The sequence below is a fragment of the Myxocyprinus asiaticus genome, chromosome 25 (assembly GCF_019703515.2).
Source record: "Myxocyprinus asiaticus isolate MX2 ecotype Aquarium Trade chromosome 25, UBuf_Myxa_2, whole genome shotgun sequence".
NCBI classification, from domain to species: Eukaryota; Metazoa; Chordata; class Actinopteri; order Cypriniformes; family Catostomidae; genus Myxocyprinus; species Myxocyprinus asiaticus.
Window position 1 is genome coordinate 4593692 of NC_059368.1, and position 22783 is coordinate 4616474.

The 22783-nt window shown below is 37.4% G+C and overlaps 2 protein-coding genes across 4 annotated transcripts in view; one reads left to right on the forward strand and one right to left on the reverse strand.

Annotated features, from left to right (window-relative positions):
- Window positions 1-2734: 2734 nt before the first annotated feature.
- prdm1c (PR domain containing 1c, with ZNF domain) lies at window positions 2735-16670 on the reverse strand. 2 transcript variants are annotated; one of them, XM_051654621.1, is made up of 7 exons: window positions 16535-16670; window positions 14057-14272; window positions 13270-13392; window positions 10454-10676; window positions 5191-6137; window positions 4391-4519; window positions 2735-4154 (listed from the first exon to the last, which is right to left on the reverse strand). In XM_051654621.1, the coding sequence occupies exons 2-7, from the start codon at window positions 14252-14254 to the stop codon at window positions 3642-3644; spliced, it is 2133 nt and encodes a 710-aa protein (XP_051510581.1). In that variant the 5' UTR covers window positions 14255-14272; window positions 16535-16670; the 3' UTR covers window positions 2735-3641. The 2 variants fall into 2 exon arrangements, with proteins under 2 accessions (XP_051510581.1, XP_051510580.1); XM_051654620.1 differs by lacking the exon at window positions 16535-16670 and adding an exon at window positions 15442-15538.
- Window positions 16503-22783, forward strand: part of LOC127415747 (prolyl endopeptidase-like) — a 28328-nt gene continuing 22047 nt past the window's right edge. The window contains exons 1-3 of one of the 2 annotated variants that reach the window (XM_051654622.1): window positions 16503-16980; window positions 18910-18984; window positions 19078-19211. In XM_051654622.1, the coding sequence (XP_051510582.1) occupies window positions 16939-16980; window positions 18910-18984; window positions 19078-19211 (251 nt within the window). In that variant the 5' untranslated portion in view covers window positions 16503-16938. Of the gene's footprint in view, window positions 16981-18909; window positions 18985-19077; window positions 19212-22783 lie in introns of those variants that run through there. The other variant, XM_051654623.1, reaches the window with a different exon arrangement.

Genomic DNA, 22783 nt, shown 5'->3' on the forward strand with positions numbered 1-22783 from the left:
TTCTATTTCTTCTGCTCCAAACTTACTTCAAGCTTACTTCTCTGTCTGCTCGTATGAATGTAACACATCATAAGAAAGTGTTTCACCGCTGTTCAAATGCACTTTGGATCGCATCATTTATATGTAGAAATGTTTTCTATCTGAAAGGACTAAATATTAAATGAAACAAATGACAATAAAATGCAAAGTAATCTCTTCAGTAATCTAAATACTTTTTGAATGTAACTGTATTCTAATTACTAATGATTTAATGTAGTTCATTGGTCATTGCTCCTGGAAGAACCTCTATTGACGAACTTCATGTCATCATTAAGGATGGGCAATACCAAGTACTTTTAGGCCAGTATCTCCGATATCGATACTGATATCCATTTAACTGAATTTTTATGAATTCTTTGGATAAAACTAGTAACTTAAATTATTACTTAATTATATATATATAGGCCTAAACAGAAAATGATTAGGCTGGTTTGTTTACCCTTTAAAAATTAGTAAATATAAGCCACATATATAACCTCAAAATTAACCACAGGTATTATTATATGGTTACTATTACTAAAACCAAGTTACCATATGAATACTACAGTAATGCTGTAGTAAAACCATGGTTAATTGTATCAAAACCTTGGTTACTGCCAAAAAGAAAAACATGGTCACTACAGTCATGGTTAATACAATATTACTATAGTAAACCCATGGTAAGTTTTCATATGGGTATCATTTATTAATGAGGATTACAGATCATTATCAATGTTTTAACAACTTTGAATTTAAATAAACCTGTAAAAATTGTCGCACAAGCTCATTATAATACATGTCACCCACTGCTCCCTATTTGAACGAGCACTATGACTGAAAGGATGAGCGCTGTCTGTGACTGCTAGTGTATTTTAGCATTTCTGTGTGTCAAGATGAGCAGAAGAAAAAATTATTCCAGTGCCATGCAACTATTCACTAATATGATTTTTTCCACTTCAAAGTTTATGAGATGCATTAATATTCATGTAATCTAAATAATAATATCATTAGTTAAAAAAAAAAAAAAAACTTCAGAATTGATATTTTTTGTGTATTTTTATGTGTAAGTAATGTCACTTTTAAAATGATCAATTCACTTTCAAGTTTCAACTTTCAAGCAGTGACATACTACAGTATACTTAATCTAAAACTATGTTAAACAACATCTCTAATATCATTATTATACCTGCAGGTTTTATGGCTTCATATTATTTGAGGAACTACATGGAATATTTGTACTATTAACAATTCATTTGTCCCACCCTTGGATTATTTAAGTGCACTATAAAAAAGCTAAAAGATGTTTAAAAAGGTGTTAAACTTAAAATTAATGCTGGCCTTATGCAATTTAAGATTTTACATAGAGACTATTGGACCCTAGATTGTATAGGCTTGGTCTAAAAGACACACCCACCTGTTGGTGATGCCACTCAGAAGATGGGGACACAATCCCCTGTGGGGGGTGGGGTTAAGATCCAGGAATTTTGGTTGAAGGTTCAGAGTTTTTTGTGTGATGTTTTGGCCACTCGAATTTCACTCTGACCCAGATTCTGTATTTTGGGCAATGGGGAGGTCATACATTTTGGGGATAAACACAGCTGGGATGACCAGCATTATGGTTGGCAGGCACATTTTTTTGAGGGGATGGAAGTAGGATAGAGCACCCTCATTTCCGGAGTGGTGTGCAGAGAGGAGATGTCAAGCAGAAGGCTGGGGGTTCATAATTTGTTTGACGGGAAGTGGGGCAATTACTTGGTGTTTTTGTGGGACTCTCGGGGAGGGGCTATGGACAGAGATGTTTAGTTTTAATTATATATGATTATTATGTTGTTGTTGTTTTGTGTGTGTGTGTGTGTGTGTGTGTGTGTGTATCTATTTGTGAACACAGGGGTGTTCGTTGGGGGTAGGGTGGGGTTGGTGATTGGGGAGGGGTATTAGGGGGGTTAAATGTTGATTCAATGTATATACACTACTGGTCAAAAGTTTTGAAACACTTACTCATTCTTAATTATAATTTTTTTTTTTTTTTTCACATTTTTAGAATAATAGTAAAGTCATCAAAACTATGGAATAACATCAATGGAACTATGGGAATTATGTTGTGACTAAACAAAATCCAAAATAAATCAAAACTGTGTTATATTTTAGCATCTTCAAAGTAGTCACCCTTTGCCTAGAATTTGCAGACATGTACTCTTGACATTTTCTCAACCAACTTCTTGAGGTATCACCCTGGGATGCTTTTTAAACATTATTGAAGGAGTTCCCATCTATGTTGGGCACTTATTGGCTGCTTTTCTTTATTATTTGGTCCAAGTCATCCATTTAAAAAAAAAAAAATGTTTTATTACATTTTAGTTTTATAATGAAATAAATTAATATGGTGGCACAATTATATTTTTGTCTACAAAATTAATTTCAAACATTTAAGCATACGCCTTCAGATCAAAAGATTTTTAAGATCATGAGAAACATTTCAGTCAAGCGTTTCAAAACTTTTGGCCGGTAGTGTATATTGTGTTTTTTATTTTGTTATATGTTTATGAATCAATAAAATGTTAATTGAAAGAAACATACAATTTCAAAGTAAAAAAAAAAACATGGTATTTTTCAACTACCCAATCATGTCATTATCATTTTAAAGTAGTAATTCTGATACCTTAGATAAAAACTAGATATTATTTAATTAGTTCATTTAGTTAAATACAAAGTTGTATATTTTTACATCCCAAACATTGTCCTGTTTTTTTATTGAGAACATTACAAATTCAAGAATATACAGATAACAATTTTAAAACCATTGTTTCGAAATAAACATGTCAGGGGTATACGTAAAATAAATAAAATAATAATACAAAACTTAATCAACACAAATGACATTATAGAAAACGTTTGTACATCTTAAACAGTTGCAGTGTTAATATTGCTTCTTTTGTGTCTTTTTACTTTTTTATATAGTTTCCAAATATGTTTTAATTTAGATTTTAAATGGTTAAAATACAGGCATTTTTTCAGTCCATTTAACTTTATGTATATGATAATGAGCCTTTATAATAATGAAGTCACATATAAATACTAATTATTTATCAAAATCAATTGAAATACATTTTAACTGAACATCTGTTTCTTCAAAATTAACAACAATCTTTTTGGAAATAATTTTTAACTCTATCCAAAATGCTTTTTTATACAACACTCCTAAAATAAATGTTCAATAGTCTCATGGGCATTTTTACAAAATACACAGTAATCTTCCATACTAAATTTAAAGCGCTCGATGTGCAGTCTTATATGAAACATCCTTGACTTTATTCGCAATGCAATGTGAGGTATCATTGAACAGTAATAGCAAGGATAACATGTGTTTGCAAAAGCAAACATAAAAAATCATTATTACAACCAAAACCTGAAAAATCATTGTCATGCAACGTAATGCAGGTAGAACATTCTTCAACTGATTCTTACTGAATATGGAAGCATCCATGAAAGTACCTGTTTGTGGAATATAGCAAGTTTTACGGGAACTACTCTAAAAATCCACAATTGTAGACAGATGCCAATCTGGTTGCACTTACTGTTGTTATTAATTACGTTTTATGGTCAATTCTGGTCAGTAATACCCATTATTCTTCTTGTTTCATGATAACCTTTTGAGAAAGAGGGTTGGATAATTCATTTTGCATTATTACTGTGTTTGGAAAGGTCTGCTCGCATCTCGTCAGCTCGTGTGCTGCTCCCTGGACAGGAACTGCAAGCACCCGTGCCCAGATCAACTGGCACATCCTCTTTATGGAATCTGTCTCCATGACAACCTCAAGGCTCCCTGCAGCCTCACTGAAGTCGAACCTCTCGATCTCGTCATTGGCTAGGTCCAGCTGAGAGGTGGAGCCTGTGAAGCTGGAGGCGGGACAGAACTGGTGGAGGTGTATCTGTAGACTGCACAGGTGTGTGTACCTGCGAGGGCACTGCGGGCACAGGTGTGAGCGCGGGGAGGTGTGCAAGCGTCTGTGGAGCTGCAGATGGATGTGCTGGGTGAAGCGGGCGGGGCATTGCTTACAGACGTAAGGCCGCTCACCTGAGTGCAGCCGCAGATGAGTCTTCAGGTTACTGCTGCTGCTGAAGCGCCTACTGCACACCTGAGATACATCACAGCAAATGAGATCTCTTTGATATCTCATTTGTTTCTCCTAGACACCAAATGGCACTTTTGCTGAAGTCTCTTATTTGTGTCTATCTTTATTTCTGCTCAGGAGTTTTAGATTAAACATCTGAGACAAAGTTGATATTTAGATGAAACAAGACCTCCATAAGGTCATCTAAACTATGAAAGAGTAACCTCTGAGCAATAAAATTGTCTTCTGTGTGTTCTTACATGACATGCATGTGGTTTCTCTCCTGTATGGACCAGGATGTGCTTCTGAAGATGAGCCAGCTGGGAAAAGCTCCTCCTGCAGGTGACACACCTGTATGGTTTCTCACCGCTGTGAACCCTCAGATGAACCTGGAGTTTAGACAAAACACTTGAACTAAGAGCAAACAAGAGACTGAATTGTGGAAATGAAGGAGAGTAATAAAATTAAGGAAAGTTGATAAAATGATAGAGTAGCGGGATTTTTGGAATACTTTTAAAACAGTTACCAAAATGTTGATAATAAACATGGGTGAGAAACAGACCAATATTTAAGTCCTTTTTTAACATAAATCTCCACTTTAACTTTCACATTCTTCTTCTTTTGTTTTTGCCGATTCGCATTCTTCATGCATTCTTCGTGCCTATCGCCACCTACTGGGCAGGGAGGAGAATTTATTGTAAAAAAGGACTATTGTAAAAAGTGTGTTTCTCACCCACACCTATCATATCACTTCTAAAGACATGGATTTAACTACTGGAGTCATATGAATTACTTTTAAGCTGCCTTTATGTGGCTTTTGGAGCTTCAAAGTTCTGGCCACCATTCACTTGCTTTGTATGGACATACAAAGCTGAAAAATTCTTCTAAAAATCTTCATTTGTTTTCAGCAGAAGAAAGAAAGTCATACACATCTGGGATGGCATGAGGGTGAGTAAATGATGAGAGATTTTTCATTTTTCTGGTGAATTAATCCTTTAACTCTTTTTTTTGTCACTGACCACAACTTTTGTTCAACAGAAATTAATGAAGAATAATGCACCTTCAAGTTGGAAAGCTGACTGAAGTTCTTCCTGCATACATTACATTCATAGTGAATCCTTCCATTTCGTCTTTTTAATGGGTATGGTAGAGCCCTGTGACCTATATTCTGTCCTTGCTTTTGGTCACCCTGGGAATTTGTGCCATGATGTGTGGAGCTAGAGACTTCTAGTGCAGCCACACCCACCTCAGTTGAGTGTTTCTTGGTTGTGATGTCATCAGTAACCAAGGTAGCATCAGCAGAAGAATGAGGAAAGAAATTGGCTGCATCATTGAGAGCTGGTGGTGATGTCACAGGCTGGTGACGTGGCATTGTTGTGGAGTCTTTAAGTTCTGAAAGTGATGAGGAACCAGCATTCACAGGGGCTCTGGAGTCTCTCACCTGATTGGCTGTTGAAAGCCTGGGGCTGTTTCTATTGGTCAACGCTAATGAAAGGTGATTCTCATTGAATTTTATTTTAGAAAGAGATGGATACATGTGAACTGGAGGAAGGGAGGTATTGTGGGACATTTGTGGTATTGTTCGGTCAAGTCCGATTGGCTGGTGTGAAGGCACAGATTGAACAATAGGCCGGATATACATTAGCAGAGAGGATTGTGGGATAGCAGGGATGTGTAAATGCCCTCCTATACCAGGTGTCCTTTTCTGAGTTATAGGGGAGTCAGAAATGCCATTAGTCATCAAAGATGGGGCCAGTTTTGGATTTTGGGCTGTTCTGGTTGAGACCAGGGTGTTTTTTGCAATCTGTTTAGGGTACAATTTAGAGTGTGTGCTGTAACTCTCTTTCAGACTGAGCAGTTTGGTCTGGGGAGTTGGAAAACTAGATGAAAAGCCAGTCCAGGGATCCAGTTCCAGTATCTCAGTGATGGTGTGACCTCTCTTTCTCTTTCTCAATGGATTCTCTCTCTCCACACAAACTTGGTCTTCATCTTGACTCTGAGTTAAAGCTGGAAAAACACACAAAACATTCAGAGAATAATGAGTGAATCATAAGAATGAAAGAAAATAATGCACAAGAAAGATATCTAAAATCATTAAAAGGAGTATTGTAACAAATAACAGCCATTCATCCACACTTCTCACAGTCAAATTTAAAATAAAATATGTAAATTGTAAAAAGTCTACTCTTCATGTTGTTCCAAACCAGCAAACATGAAAATTTGTGAATGAATCAGTGTTTTTGAATGAATCTTTTAAAGGAATAGTTCACCCAAAAATTATTTTGAAAATGTATTTTAAAGATCTCAGCTCTGTAGGTCCATACAATGCAAGTGAATGGTGACCAAAATGTTGAAGCATAAAAGCAATCCATATGACTCCAGTGGTTTAATCCATGTCTTCTGAAGCAATATGATATGTGTGGGTGACAAACAGATCAGTAGTTCAGACCTTTTTTACTTTACAGTGCATTCATTTTTTACATTTTATGTTGCAGCCTTATAGTAAAATGCTTTAATTTTTGTTTTTTCACATCAATCTATACTCCATAACCCATAATGACCAAGCAAAAACCAGATTTTGGATGACTTTGCAAATTTATTAAAAAGAAAAAAACTGAAATATCACACTGACATAAGTATTCAGACCCTTTGCCATGACACTTGAAATTAGCTCAGGTGCATCCCATTTCTCTGGATCATCTTGACATGTTTCGACATTTTGATTGGAGTCCATCTGTGGCAAATTCAATTGATTGGACATGATTTGGAAAGGCACACACCTGTCTATATAAGGTCTCACAGCTGAAAATGCATATCAGAGCAAAAACCAAGCCATGAGGTCAAAGGAACTGCCTGCAGAGCTCAGAGACAGGACTGTGTCGAGGCACAGATCTGAAGAAGGCTACAAAAACATTTCGGCTGCATTGAAGGTTCCCAAGAGCACAGTGGCCTCCATAATTCTTTAATGGAAGAAGTTTGGAACAACCAGGACTCTTCCTAGAGCTGGCCGCCCGGCCAAACGGAGCAATCGGGGGAGAAGGGCCTTGGTAAGAGAGGTGATCAAGAACCCGATGGTCACTCTGGTTGAGCTCCAGAGATCATGTGTGGAGATGGGAGAAACTTGCAGATGGACAACCATCACTGCAACACTCCACAAATCTGGGCTTTATGGCAGAGTGGCCATATGGAAGCCTCTCCTCAGTGCAAGACACATGAAAGCCCGCTTGGAATTAGCAAAAAAAGCCCCGAAAGTACTCTCAAACTGTGTACTCTCAAAAAAATTCTCTGGTCTGATGAAATGAAGATTGAACTGTTTAGCCTCAATTCCAAGCATCGTGTCTGGAGGAAACCAGGCACCACTCATCACCTGTGCAATACCATCCCAACAGTGAAGCATAGTGGTGGTAGCATCATGCTGTGGGGGGGGTTTCAGCGGCAGGTACTGGGGGACTGGTCAGGGTTGAAGGAAAGTTGAACGCAGCAAAATACAGAGATATCCTTAATGAAAACCTGGTCCAGAGCGCTCAGAACCTCAAACTGGGCCGAAGATTTACCTTCCAACAGGACAATGACCCTAAACACACAGCCAAGTGAACGCAAGAGTGGCTTAGGTACAACTCTGTGAATGTCCTTGAGTGGCCCAGCAAGAGCCCAGACTTAAACCCAATCGAACATCTCTGGAGAGACCTGAAATTGACTGTCCACTGACGGTCCCCATCCAACCTGACAGAGCTTGAGAGGATCTGTGCAGAAGAATGGCAGAAAATCCCCAAATCCAGATGTGCAAAGCCTGTCATCGCTGCCAAAGGTGCTTCAACTTAGTACTGAGTTAAGGGTCTGAATACTTATGTTAATGTAAAATTTCAGTTTTTTATTATTTTTTTAGTTTTTTTTACATTTACAAAGTTATCAAAAATCTGGTTTTTGCTTTGTCATTATGGGGTATGGAGTGTAGATTGATGTGAAAAAAAAATATATTTAAAGCATTTTAGCATAAAGCTGCTGTTAGATTATATAAGCCTATAATCTATGTAGTTCGACCTTTTCACCCCCAGCACTCTCCGTTGTCCTCTCGCTCAGGAATATGCAAGGGAAGAGGATTACTTTAATTCATCGCATGGATTACTTTAATGCTGCCTTAATACGCTTTTTGGAGCTTCAAAGTTTTGGTCACCATTCACTTGCATTGTATGGATCTACAGAGCTGAAATATTCTTCTAAAAATCTTCATTTGTGTTCTACAGAAGAAAGAAAGTCATACACATCTGGGATGGCCTGAGTGTGAGTAAATGAAGAGAGAATTTTCATTTTTGGGCGAACTATCCCTTTAAGTGAACATTCTCGGGGCCAGAGAAATTATGAGTAAAAGCGACTAATAACCACACATACAGACGTTATTGAAACTCATAAATATTTTTTGGGCAGTTTTGTTTTTTGGAATAGCTTGATAAAAGTCGTGCACAACAGTTTACAAAATGATAAATGATTGTTGTCATTTGTGGGGAAAACACAGATGATGCTGATTTTAATAAAGGATAATTTTACTTGTTTCAGTCACGAAGAACTCTGTGTTCTTGGTTCAATGGCTCACTCAAAACACATAAAAGATGGTCATTTGTTGCCATCTACCGGCGCAAAATTGTAATATGCAGAAATGGTCACTGATGAATCAGTAAACGAATATGTTTGGTGAATGGATTCATCAGTGGCGAATTCTCAGTGCCAGCAACGCCTTCTCTGCTGGCCTAATATGCCAAATAAATAAATATTTTTCATCCTTTCATGCTCAATCACCTTTCTGCCTATGTATTTTTAATCGCTTTCCACTCTTAATTAATCTACAAACAAATAGAGAAAAACGAAAAGTTTATCCAGTCAGAATTTATTCCTTGATGCTTACAAGCAAAGTGTGACAACTGTTTCACAAATCGCATCCCCAAAGCCATGCTTGTTAGCCGAAGCAGCATGTGAGTTTGAGCTCCACCCCGTCAGACCTTCAGAATTTATTCAGAATCCCTCAACAGAGCAAGTGAATAGGCATCTGAAGTCAGATTGTCAGATTCTTCAGCCAATCAGATTGATTTATTTGTTCTTGGTGGGTGTGATCTTTAGGATATGTCCCGGTCAAGGCCTTCTAGCTGGCCTTGAGTGACGCATTCACGCTTTAAGTGATGTACATAATTTGACTGCCGCTATCGCCATTGAGAAAGAGATCCTTATGGATTTAAAAACACGAGATGTTCTGTATGACTGTGTGATTGCTTCATTTATTAAACAGGAAAGGAGGACTGATTTTCACTTCAAGTAAATTGGTAAGTGGTTTTTGCATTGTTATAGCAACATCAGGAGTTTTCTAAGTGTAAATTAGGCTATTTGAGCATTCAGTGTCAGATCAAGTTTAGATAAGTAGTGCTGTGTTCCATTCAGCTCGGAAAGTCGGATTTTACAACTTCCTACTAGGAAAAGTGCAATGGAATGCATCTTTAATTCAGAATTACAACTTGTAGGCTCGTGCAGAAATTCTCAACTCTGATTTCGCCGAGATGCAGGGGCATGATGTCACACAAACATGTCAACACTCAGGGAGATATACAAAGTAAGTGATAAACATTCACTTTATTAAGTAATATCGATAAATGAGTTTGTTTCCACGTTACATGATGTTAAAGCTTGTTTAACAAACGCCTGCAGAAACAGGTGTCTAAAACTTTATAATCTCTTTAGATAATCGTACAACTGAAGCACAAATGCTAGCGCTGCAGCATTGTTTATACGTTAGTTTGCTAGGAGACATCTCTAATGAGAGTTATACTCCTGCTAAGCTAACGGGAGCGTTGCAGTTCCGAATATCGGGGAATGGAATGCATTTATGGTCGGAGATATCAAGTAGGAATATCCCACATCCAACTTGAATGGAACGCAGCATAACCGTGTACCCTGACGAAACGAAATTTATTGCAAGCAACATTTAAATCGCAAATATTATTAGTTAGATTTTTCCAGGTATTATAGACCTCCTTGGTAGATTCATATGAAAAATTATGATTTCTGACATTCATTTCACAAAACAATCATGCTGCAGTACAAATTAGGCTTGCTTGTGCATTAAGTGTCATTTCAAGTTCTGGCTTTCGTGCGTGGACGTGTTTTTAAAATGTCAGTTGATATTATTAGTTGACTGCCATGTAATGTATGATAGGCATAGCGTCTTATTCATTGTGAAACTGTGTTTTCTTAATGGCATGAATCGCACTGAAGGCCTAGACTTAAAATGTACGGCCCGCGGCTGCGTATGAGAATTGTCTGTTTCAGACAGGACGTACTGAGGCTGGTGCTCATTGGCTGCTTGTATTCCAGACTCCGCCCCACCAGTAGCTCCTCCCCCGGCATCAGAACCTTCACTGTGTAGAAGTAAATCTGCATCCCATCTTGGCATGCTGCAAGATTCTGTTGCCAAGGAGACGGGGCAGAGTTTATAAAATGCATCCAGTTGCTGCTGCCTTCATCCTCACAAGACATGAAGTGATGTAATCGCCCATCTGAGATCTTAACAAAAGAAGAGAAATCAGAATTAATGTTGAGATTTTTACAGATCAAACACATAATTTAACAGTTGAAGATTACAGATTGTACGAAAACGTGTATAGTGAACAAGATTACTACATTTGCTAAATAAAATGTTACTGGTGCTTGGCCATCATGATGCTAGGGTGTTGTGGGTGTTTGTCAGGGTGTTGCTATGTGGTGGATATGGTGTTCTGGGTTATTTTAAGGGTGTTGATATGTAGTTTCTTGGTGGTTGCTGGCCCATGTCAAATGGGCCCACCCCTTTTTGAGTAGCCGATTTCTCCTACAATAAGTCAATCATTTCAGGGATGTGCATGCGTAAATGGGAGAAATATTTCCAAACAAACACCTTAGCATCACAAAAATGTCAGTGCATTTCGTCATAATTTTAAAACGAACTAAAAGCAGCCTGTTCGCCCAGTATGTATAAATTAACTACACACCGAAGTTTTATACATACCGTAGGTTTAGGGGTTTTTAACGATTCCTGTCATCAATGAGCAATATTAATAGTGATGCTTGCCGTAGCAAAGGAAACTAACAAGCATTTTAAGGTGTTTAGGAAATAAAACAAGGTGACATTAATGTTGTGCCCTCAGATTTCAAGTACATGCATATTTACAATTGAATGAGTGAAAGTGAAAGATTGTGGTTTAGTTTTTGATTCAGTCTATAAGCTGCAGGTTAAACATCCCATCTGTGCAAACTTACTTATGACACCTGTTGCTCTCTCTTTCTTTCTTATTTTCAGTTTAGTTCATTCTGTCTAATCTTGAATCAGAGAAACAGGATTTACACATTTATGAACTTGCTTTGCATTGGATGTGGTCATACAAAGAGAGCAAATTCAGTTTCAGAAATGTTCTATTTTATTTGCCCACTTTGCCTTTATGAGAGTACTTTTATATATATATATATTCTAAACATATAACAAAATACTGGTGTCATGTTTTTATGAGAAATATTGGAATTTAATCCCAGTTCAATTTTAATTCATTTAAACATAAATTCTCAATCTGTGGTTAAGAATTTATTGGTAGTTAACATGAAAGCAGACATGAAATAGGTTTGGAAAGTTGACCTGCAGTGTAAAATGCAATAATCCATCTAAAACTATTTGAAAGTGATAGTTCACCCAAAAATGAAAATTCTCTCATCATTTACTCATCCTAATGCCATCTCAGATGTATATGACTTTCTTTCTTCTGTACAACACAAATTGATTTTTAGAAGAACATCTCAGCCCTGTAGGTCCTCACAATGCAAGTGAATGGTGACCAGAACTCTGAAGGTCCAAAAATCACATAAAGGCATCATAAAATGACTCCATTTGTTTAATTGATGTCTTCAGAATTGAAATGATAGGTGTGGGTGGGAAACAGATCAATATTTAAGTCCTTTTTTACTATCAACCTTTGACCAGCCCCAACCAGTAGGTGGCTGAATGTGAAAGTGTAGATCATCAGTAGAAAAGGACTTAAATATTGATCTGTTTCTCATCCACACTTATCATATCTCTTCAGATGACATGGATTAAACCACTGGAATCAGATTGATTACTTCTATGCTGCCTTTATGTCGCTTTTGGATCTTCACATTTCTGGTCACCATTCGCTTGCATTGTGAGGATTAACAGGGCTGAAATATTCTTTTAAACATCTTCATTTGTGTTCTGCAGAAGAAAGAAAGTCATATACATCTGGGATGGAATGAGGGTGAGTAAATGATATACATTTTTTCTTCAATCACTTGAACTTTTCATATTGCAATAAATAAATATACATTATCTAACTCATGTAATCAAGCAAAGCTTTATAAATTCACTGTTTAATGACTGAACATGTGACGAAACATTTAACATAATGATATCTCTGAGTTTCTTTGTTTAGATCAGTTCAAACTTCAAACACACACTTGTTTGACAGCTTATATGAGGTGTCAGTCTAATGTGGGTATTCAGAGTAACAAACCAGTAAAAATGAAACTCGATAACACAGTCCCTTTTGGAACTTTAAAGTTGCATTGTGAGGATCAACAGGGCTGAAATATTCTTTTAAAAAACTTTGTTTGTTCTACAGAAGAAAGTCGTACATGGAATGAGGGTGAGTAAGTGATAAGAGATTTAACATTTTTAGGTGAACTATCCCTTTAAACAGCATTTTGATGCACTTCCTCATATTAATGGAGTCATTTTTGTCACTCTCAGCAGCATTTTTGCTCCAAACCTGAGCAAAGTAACTTTTTCATGATAAATATTGACTGAATTTCTGAAGTAAGTGTGAAATCGAACAATGCTTGAGATGCATCAGAAAGAGGTTTTCTGGGAACCCTGGTTGTGTGTGTGTGTGTTCCTCTCAGCCACTTCCTTGCTGAGTCAGTGTGTGAGTTAAGAGTGTGTAGTTTTACCGGCACATGTAAGCGAGGAGTAGTGCGTCAGAGAAACCCAACACAGAACACAAACATACACACACTCCTGAAACATGACAAGTGAATATCAAACCACAGTGACTCAGAATGGTTTTCTCTCCATTTCTCACATTTTTTCTCATTTTCACTCTCACATTTGACATACCATCCAGATGTGTTTTCTGCAGATGCTTGCAGATGTATCTTCAGGGTGAAGATGTGCTCCTTGCAGGGGACCAAACCGTGTACCTAAAGGAATGACATCTGTGGCGACAACACCCAGCAGCTTCTATCAGCACACAAAAACCATTTGCAACAAAATTAGTGAGCATGTGGTTTCTGTGACATGTGGTCATAGATAAAGCCCAAACTACGACAAATACTCTGACAGGCATTTTTCCGTTTATACATTAAGTCAGGGCTCAACTATAAGGAAGGCCCACATGCAGTGTGAGAGACTTTTGGGCCAGTTGATGGACCTGTCACTGGACCGATTCAGTTGGGATTTATTTCTGGTCATTCAGATTTTTAATGTGGCCCCATCACAAAAAATAGAAAATAAAGAAGAAAAAAAAAATAGTTTTAGATTTTGCATGCAGTATACTAGGTTAGGGAGGTTTAGGTAATTTACTAGGTTTTTAAGTTGCAGTTGTAGGTGAAAGATCCTCTTAAACGATCAACGTTTTATTCAATTTGAGGCCTAAAGTGGCTCTTTATTTATAAACGTTGTTTTGTTAACAGCATAGGCCCGTCTCATTGTACACTTAAAAATGTACAATGTCATTGTGTTCGATGACAAAATATTATTTTTGAAAGTATAACTTTAATAAAGACAGCATATGCACACTTTTTATGCAAAACATTTTATTAAAAGTTTGTTGGCTTTTAAATGTTACTTTTTGTTTTTTTTTGTTTTGTCTGTTTTTGTATGTATGCATGTACAGTCTGTGTACCTGACTGTGATATATAAATCGGAGGTTTCTGGGTAGTGATGTCATCGCTCTGGTTTTGTTCCACCCATCAAACTGCAGCTCTGATTGATCTTTAAGGTGACTGGTGCAATTGTCCTCGTTCCAGCGTGACACTTCCACGTTCTGCTCTTCTGTTTGTACACTGATGCTCTCGTTTGCTGTGGTTGTTTTTGTTGGCATGTTGAGTGGAAATTACACCTGTGGAGGACAGACAGATAGAAAAAGAGCACAAACGACTTATAGTATAAATACAAAAACTTCTATTACTGGAGTAAAAGAAATGAGAGAGGAAAACTCATTCAAACAGCATCCAGCTCTTGACTATTCATGAATTCCTGTTGTAAACCACACAACAAAACCAATTTTCACCCTGACTAAACAAAACTGCTCAACGTTTTCTTGATGATATTCTAATTCTGACTGTCAGAATTAAAAAATAAATTAAAGCTAAAAGATTTCGTATAATATCAAAAGCACGTTGAGAGAGCAAAAAATCTTTAGAAGAATTTCATAGCAATAGTAACTGAATTGAATAGTTTGACTTTCTTCAATCACTTGAACTTTTCATATTGCAATAAAAAAATATACATTATCTAACTCGTGTATTCAAGCAAAGCTTTTCCATTAATTCACTGAAAATGACTGAACGTGACGAAACATTTAACAAAATGATATCTCTGAGTTTCTTTGTTTAGATCAGTTCAATCTTCAAACACACACTTGTTTGACAGCTTATATGAGGTGTCAGTCTAATGTGGGTATTCAGAGTAACAAACCAGTAAAAATGAAACTCGATAACATGGCAGAGTTCTTGCTCACACTTTACACACACACACACACACACACACACACACATATGTTGGTGCAGCTATCATTATGAGGACTCTCCATAAGACATAATGATTTTTATACTGTACGAACTATAGATTCTATCACCTAACCCTAACCCTATCCCTAACCCTAACCCTCACAAAAAACTTTCTGCATTTTTACATTTTCAATAAAACATCGTTTAGTATGTTTTTTAAGCGATCTGAATTATGGGGACACTAGAAATGTTCTCATAAACCACATTTATAGCAGAATACCCTTGTAATTACCAGTTTATAACCTAAAAAAAAGTCCTCATAAACCACTTAATCCTGCCCACACACACACACACACACACACACAAACACACACACACACACACACTCACACACACAAACACACACACACACACACACACACACACACACACACAACATCTGACCTGAAGAGGTTTCCTTCAGACACTGAGCTGAGTCAAGAAACCCTCAGTTGATTCAAACGCACTGTATAGATGAACTTAATTTTTAAAATGAAATTTTTTTTTTTTGCAGACTTACTTTGAGTTGTGAATTTCTCTCCAGCTGTTTTAAAGGATGCTAGTCAGAATCTCTCCCTCTCCCTCTTTCTCTTGAATGTGTATAAACCATCCGTTTTTATTCAGACATCATTTGAAGACAAACTCCACCCTAGTGTCTTCCTCCACCCCTTTTGTGTCTGTACCTCTCTCTGGTTTGGGTGTACATTTATCAGAATCTCACACCCTTTTTGTTTCTGGTTGTCTCAGAAATGTCAAATAGTTTTGCCACTACCACATGTATTCAAATGACATATTTTCATATTATATAGTACATATATTATGCTCATGACATCATTTCTAAACTTAAAGGGATAGTTCACCCAAAAATAAAAATTCTCTCATCATTGACTCACCTTCATGCTATCCCAGATGTGTATGACTTTCTTTCTTCTGCAGAACACAAATGAAGATTTTTAGAAGAATTTATCAACTCTATAGTTCCATACAAATCAAGTGAATTGTGACCAAAATTTTAATGCTCCAAAAATGACATAAAGGCAGCATAAAAGTAATCCATAAGACTCCAGTGGTTAAATCCATGTCTTCAGAAGTGATATGATAAGTGTGTGTGAGATTTACTATCAATCTCCACTTTCACTTTCACATTCTTCCTCTTGTGTTTTTGACGATTGGAATTCTTCATGCATATTGGTACCTACTCTGCAGGGAGAAGTATTTATGGTACAAAAGTCTTAAATATTGATCTGTTTCTCATCCACACCTATCATATCACTTCTGAAGACATGGATTTAACTACTGGAGTCTTTTATGCTGCCTTTATGTGCTTTTTGGACCTTCAAAGTTCTGGCCACGATTCACTTGCATTGAATGGACCTACAGAGCTGAGATATTCTTCTAAAAATCTTCATTTGTGTTCAGCAGAAGAAAGAAAGTCATACACATCTGAGACGGCGTGAGGGCGAGTAAATGATGAGAGAATTTTCATTTTTAGGTGAACTATCCCTTTAAGGAACCGACTCAGAAGAGTTTGAGCATCATATTTACGGGCAAATTGGCGTTTATTTCCGTTGAAGCAAAGAATTGTGGGTTGTGAGTGCGCGCGAAAGATTCACCTCATGCATCCTCCGAATTCCCGTGAAAGAAGGTCGCAGTGGAAGTGTCCTACTCGCTTTTCTGAAACGAGACAGCCTCGATGACGTATGCGGCCGAGAAATGCGACCTCTGGAGGACACATCCTTCCAAACGAGACACAGCCATTGACAGGCAAAATGTCTCTCATCTCCCTCGTGACAAAACAGCACATACAGTATATCAGTAAACTGTTACTGGGGCTCCAGCAGAGGGCTCTACGGTAATTTCAGCGCCGTTTGTCCAGCGTGTGTTTGGCTTTGTTTGAATTCTTTCTCTGCTGGTTCCGGACATTGTGCTGCGGCTCTCAGACACATTCAACTCACAAACTTTTCATTTGATTATTTCATTATTTCATCTGTTGAACAGCTGGAAAGATCAGTGAAGAATGGCCTTTCACTATCCAAACGCCTACAGAGACGAGTCAGCGGTGAGTGACTGAATAAGAGAGAGAATATATGACTAGATGGAAGAATGAATGAAAAAGAGATGGATGAATGAACGAATAGTCAAAAGCATAAATTAATCAACGAATATATGGAATAATAAATGCGTAAATTCAGTAGAGACTGAATGAAGAGATAAAATAATGAAAGAATGCAGGTCCTCCTTTGACTGACAATATAATTTATAAATGTTATAAATTGTGCCAACGTATTAATTTCTTCTGAAAAGAAATTCTATCTATCAATCTATCTGTCTATCTATCTATCTATCTATCTATCTGTCTGTCTGTCTGTCTGTCTGTCTGTCTCTATCTGTCTGTCTGTCTGTATCTATCTATCTGTCTGTCTGTCTCTATCTGTCTGTCTGTCTGTATCTATCTATCTGTCTATCTGTCTGTCTGTCTCTATCTGTCTGTCTGTCTCTATCTGTCTGTCTGTATCTATCTATCTATCTATCTATCTATCTATCTATCTATCTATCTGTCTCTATCTGTCTGTCTGTATCTATCTATCTATCTATCTGTCTGTCTGTCTGTCTGTCTGTCTGTCTCTATCTATCTGTCTGTCTGTCTGTCTCTATCTATCTGTCTGTCTGTCTGTCTGTCTCTATCTGTCTGTCTGTCTGTATCTATCTGTCTGTCTCTATCTGTCTGTCTGTCTGTCTGTCTGTCTCTCTGTCTGTCTGTCTCTGTCTGTCTGTCTGTGTGTCTGTCTGTCTCTATCTATCTGTGTATCTGTCTGTCTGTCTATCTATCTATCTATATCACTCTATCACTCTCTATCTATCTATATCTCTGTCTGTCTGTCTGTCTCTATCTGTCTGTCTGTCTATCTATCTGTGTATCTGTCTGTCTGTCTGTCTCTACCTATCTATCTATCACTCTCTATCGATCTATCGCTCTCTGTCTGTCTGTCTGTCTGTCTCTATCTATCTGTCTGTCTGTTTGTCTATCTCTATCTGTCTGTCTGTCTATCTATCTATCTGTCTGTCTGTCTGTCTGTCTATCTATCTATCTATCTATCTATCTATCTGTCTGTGTGTCTGTGTGTCTGTCTGTCTCTATCTGTCTGTCTGTCTATATCACTCTATCTATCTGTCTGTCTATCTATCTATCTATCTATCTATCTATCTATCTATCTATCTATCTATATCTCTATCTATCTCTATCTATCTATCTGTCTGTCTCTATCTGTCTGTCTGTCTATCTGTGTATCTGTCTGTCTTGTCTGTCTGTATCTATCTATCGCTCTCTATCTATCTGTCTGTCTGTCTCTATCTATCTATCTATCTCTCTCTCTCTCTCTCTCTCTCTCTCTCTCTCTCTCTCTCTGTATATATACACTATATGGCCAAAAGTTTGTGGACACCATATGAACATTTGATTTCAAAACCTTAAGCATCAATTTCCCCCTTTGCTGTAATAACAGCTTGCACTCTTTTGGGAAGGCTTTCCACTATACTCTATGTAGTAACATGGCTGCAGGGATTTGCTCTCATTCAGACACAAGTGCATCACTGAGGTCCGGCACTGATGTTGGGCGATGAACCCCAAAGGTGTTCAGTGGGGTTCAGGTCTGGGCTTTATGCAGGCCAGTCAATTTGTTCCACATCAGACACAGTAAATCATTTCTTTATGGACTTTGCTTTGTGCACAGTGGCATTTTCATGCTGGAATAGAAAAGGACTCTCCCTAAACTGTTGCCATAAAGTTGGAAGCACCGAATGCCCTAGAATGCCATTGTTTGGAGTAGAGTTATGATTTATCTTCACTGGTATTAACGGAGTAACCAACCTCTTTAATTAGAAGGGGGTGTCCACATATTTTTGGCCATATAGTGTATATTTAAATGGATGATTTGGAATAGTAACATCTTACTGAGTTTGGTGGCTGATATTCTGTGTGTTTTATCAGGTTGATGAATATCATGGCAGTAAAGTTCCTGATCCGTACAGCTGGCTAGAAGATCCTGACAGTGAAAAAACACAGGTAAACCACACCGTACACTCTCATCTGAGACATGGGCGTTTAAGATAATGTGACTCATGACTGTTTATATTTGACTCTTTATGTATCTCTCAGGCATTTGTGAACGCTCAGAATCAGTTGACTCTGCCGTTCCTGGAGCAGTGTGAGATAAGAGACTTCTTTAAGGATCGAATGACTGAACTCTATGACTATCCCAAATACAGCTGCCCCTTTAAACGTGGGAATAGGTGAGATGGGCTGTTCCTTAAAGGGATAGTTCACCCAGAAATGATCATTCTCTCATCATTTACTCACCCTCATGCTGGATCAAACTATATAACTTGCTTCTGTGGAACACAATGTGTTTCAAGATCCAAAAAGCACATAAATGCAGCATAAAGGAAAACCATACGACTCGAGTGGTTTAATCCATGCCCTCTGAAGTGATATGATCAGTATTGATGAGAAACAGACCAAAATTTAAGTCCGTATTCACTATAAATCTGGACATCCGCAGTCTCCTTGGCACGCACGTTCATTAGAGACGTTCGATTACACTTCCTCATGCAGAAAACAAAGTCATATGCGTTTGAGATGGCATAAGGGTGAGTAAATGATGAGACAATAACAAGACTTTAACATTTGTTATAGGGCTGGGCGATATGGCTACAAAAATTTATAAAAAAAATTCAGCCTATTCAATAAATATCTCAATAATTATACATTTGCTCTGAAATGGCTCAAAAGTGATTTTCTTTTTTAAATCAGAGCAACCATTATTTAATCGAAACAGCCATTGGTAGCCAAGTAGATTCAATATTTTAAAGGCATTAAATAAAAATCTATTTAAAAATAATAAAGGCATTTTTACCACAGTTTTTCACTAAATGAACACAAAGGAAAAGAAGATCTAATTATTTTTATTGATATGCACTTTTATATTTATATTTTATATGCAATGATACATAGTAGCTTAATAAAAAGCATAATTTGACACCTTGTATTTTTTCTAAAAAATTATTTGTGAACATGAAGGTGTGCAAAAACTATAAATAATATATTGAATAATACTAAATTATTTATGTGGGACCCAGTCAAGTTTATTGCTATAATATAATACTAAATTTTCATTATTATTCTGATGATTAGATTTGTTTTATATCTGATTTGTTTTGTACCTGATTTCTTCTGTTTTTGTATATATCTCATACTAAATTGTTTCAAAAATTCTAACTAAATCTAACATAAAACAAAGGCAATCTGAATAAACACAAAATACATTTTTTTAAATGATAATGTTATTTATTGAGGCAAAAAAGTTATCCAATACCAATTGGGCCTGTGTGAAAAAGTATTTTTTATAGTTACTAAATCCCCAAATCTATGATACTGCATTCATAATGGGGTTCAGCTGGAATAGACACACCCAGGCCTGATTACTGCCAGCCCTGTTTAATCAAATCAACACCTAAATAGAACTTTTTCAGCAGCATGAAGTTGGCTAAAAGGTCTCACCCATGTTGCACACTATGCCAAGGTCGAAAGAAATTCCAGAAATGAAGAGGAAAAAGGTGATTGAAATACATCCGTCTGTAAAGGGTTACAAAGCTACTTTAAAGACTCTGGGACTCCAAAGAATCACAGTGAGAGCCATTATCTCCAAATGGAGACAACTCGGCACAGTAGTGAACCTTCCCAGAAGTGGCGGACCTTCCAAGATTCCTCCAAGAGCACAGCGACGACTCTTCCAGGAAGTCACAAAAAAGCCAAGGACAACATCCAAGGAACTGCAGGCCTCTCTCGCATCAATAAAGGTCACTGTTCATGACTCCACTATCAGAAAGACACTGGCCAAATATGCCATCCATGGAAGAGTGTTGAGGCGAAAACCACTGCTAACCCAGAAGAACATTAAAGGAGCTATATGTAACATTGACATCAAGCATTTAAAATTGGTACTGCAGTCCAAATTCAAAATATTGGAGAGAGTTCTCTCCCCCGCCCCCTTCTCCCCAGACTCGAAGCTCACGCGGGTTGCCAGGTTGAGGACACGCAACAGGAACGAGCAAACTGACAATGGCAAGCGACGAGCCTTACACTGTAAGTTGATCAGCTAATGTATACGTTTGCAATGTTTTTATTGATTGCAAATTATGAACCAGCTCATGTGGATTTTTTATAACTCTGTCAGTGTTAGCTAGATGTATTGCTGGCTTCCATATCTGCAGCGTGCTGTGTTTGCCCGCTAACTTGTTTCAAATCTGGCAACCCGGGGTGTTGAAATACTATTGGGAAATGGACAATGGGCGGGATCACACAGGCCAAAACACAAACAGAATTCCGGCCCAGAACGGACATTTCAAAGTAGAATATACTGGCTGTAGCATTGTTTTCGGAGAAGACAGTTTTTCAACTTAGCATGTTTCCTAAATCTCTTGATAACATATTATGATAATTTTATGCTTTAGTACAGTAAATATATTACATATTGCACCTTTAAGGCTTGTCTGAATTTTGCCAAAACACACCTTGATGATCCTTTAACCTTTTAGGAGAATGTTCTGTGGACTGATGAGTTGAAAGTGGAACTGTTTGGAAGACAGGGGTCCCGTTACATCTGGCGTAAATCAAACACAGAATTCAACAAAAACAACATCATTCCTACGGTCAAGCATGGTGGTGGGAGTGTGATGGTGTGGGGATGCTTTGCTGCTTCAGGGCCAGGGTGACTTGCAATAATTGAAGGAAACATGAATTCTGCTCTCTACCAGAAAATTCTAAAGGAGAACGTCCGGTCATCAGTCTGTTAGTTGAAGCTCAAGTGCAACTGGATTATGCAGCAAGACAATGATCCAAAGCACAGGAGTAAGTCCACCTCTGAATGGCTCAAAAGAAGCAAAATTAAAGTTTTGGAGTGGCCTAGTCAAAGTCCTGACTTGAACCCGATTGAGATGCTGTGGCAGGACCTTAAATGGGCAGTTCATGCTCGAAAACCCTCCAATGTGGCTGAACTGAAGCAGTTCTGCAAAGAAGAGTGGGCCAGAATTCCACCACAGCGTTGTGAAAGACTGATCTCCAGTTATCGGAAGCGTTTGGTTGCAGTTGTTGCTGCTTAAGGTGGCACAACCAGCTATTTTAAGGGAACAGTTAGTTTTTCACATGGGTGATATAGGTGTTGGATAACTTTTTAGCTTCTCTAAAAAATATATATATTTGAAAACTGTATTTTGTGTTTATTCAGGTTGCCTTTGTTTTATGTTATATCTCGTTTGAAGATCTAAATCAGTTCAGTATGAAAAATACACAAAAATAAAATAAATCAGGATTTATAAATCATTTTTCACAACACTGTATAAAATAAATATACTTCTGTCCTGTTCATCTTCACCTGGATCTTTTATTTTCACACTGAAATTGCTGTTTGTAGTTTACAATGTTCCTCATGTGGTGAAACGCTTTCATTTCCTTTTCTGTTATACTGTGTGGCATTTGTAGGTTTGTATAATAACTTGTAGCGGTTACTAATGTTTGGAATTGCATAAATGCTTGAATGTGCAGTACTTTTCTTTCACAATGCATGTGAACTTCTGATCTAAAAGAGCTAAAAACACGAGCACATAAGCCCTAAGCATGCACAGAACAATGTGTCACCCGATTATTCTGAAGTGTTAACAGATATGTTTATTCATCTTTAATCACAGCTTTTTGCATTTTACTGATCACATATGACCATATCACCATTTTTATGTTATTTTGATTAATTGTGCAGCCCTGAAGGATCATGAAAGTCTACTTATGCGCTCTTTATGAAACTTAATGG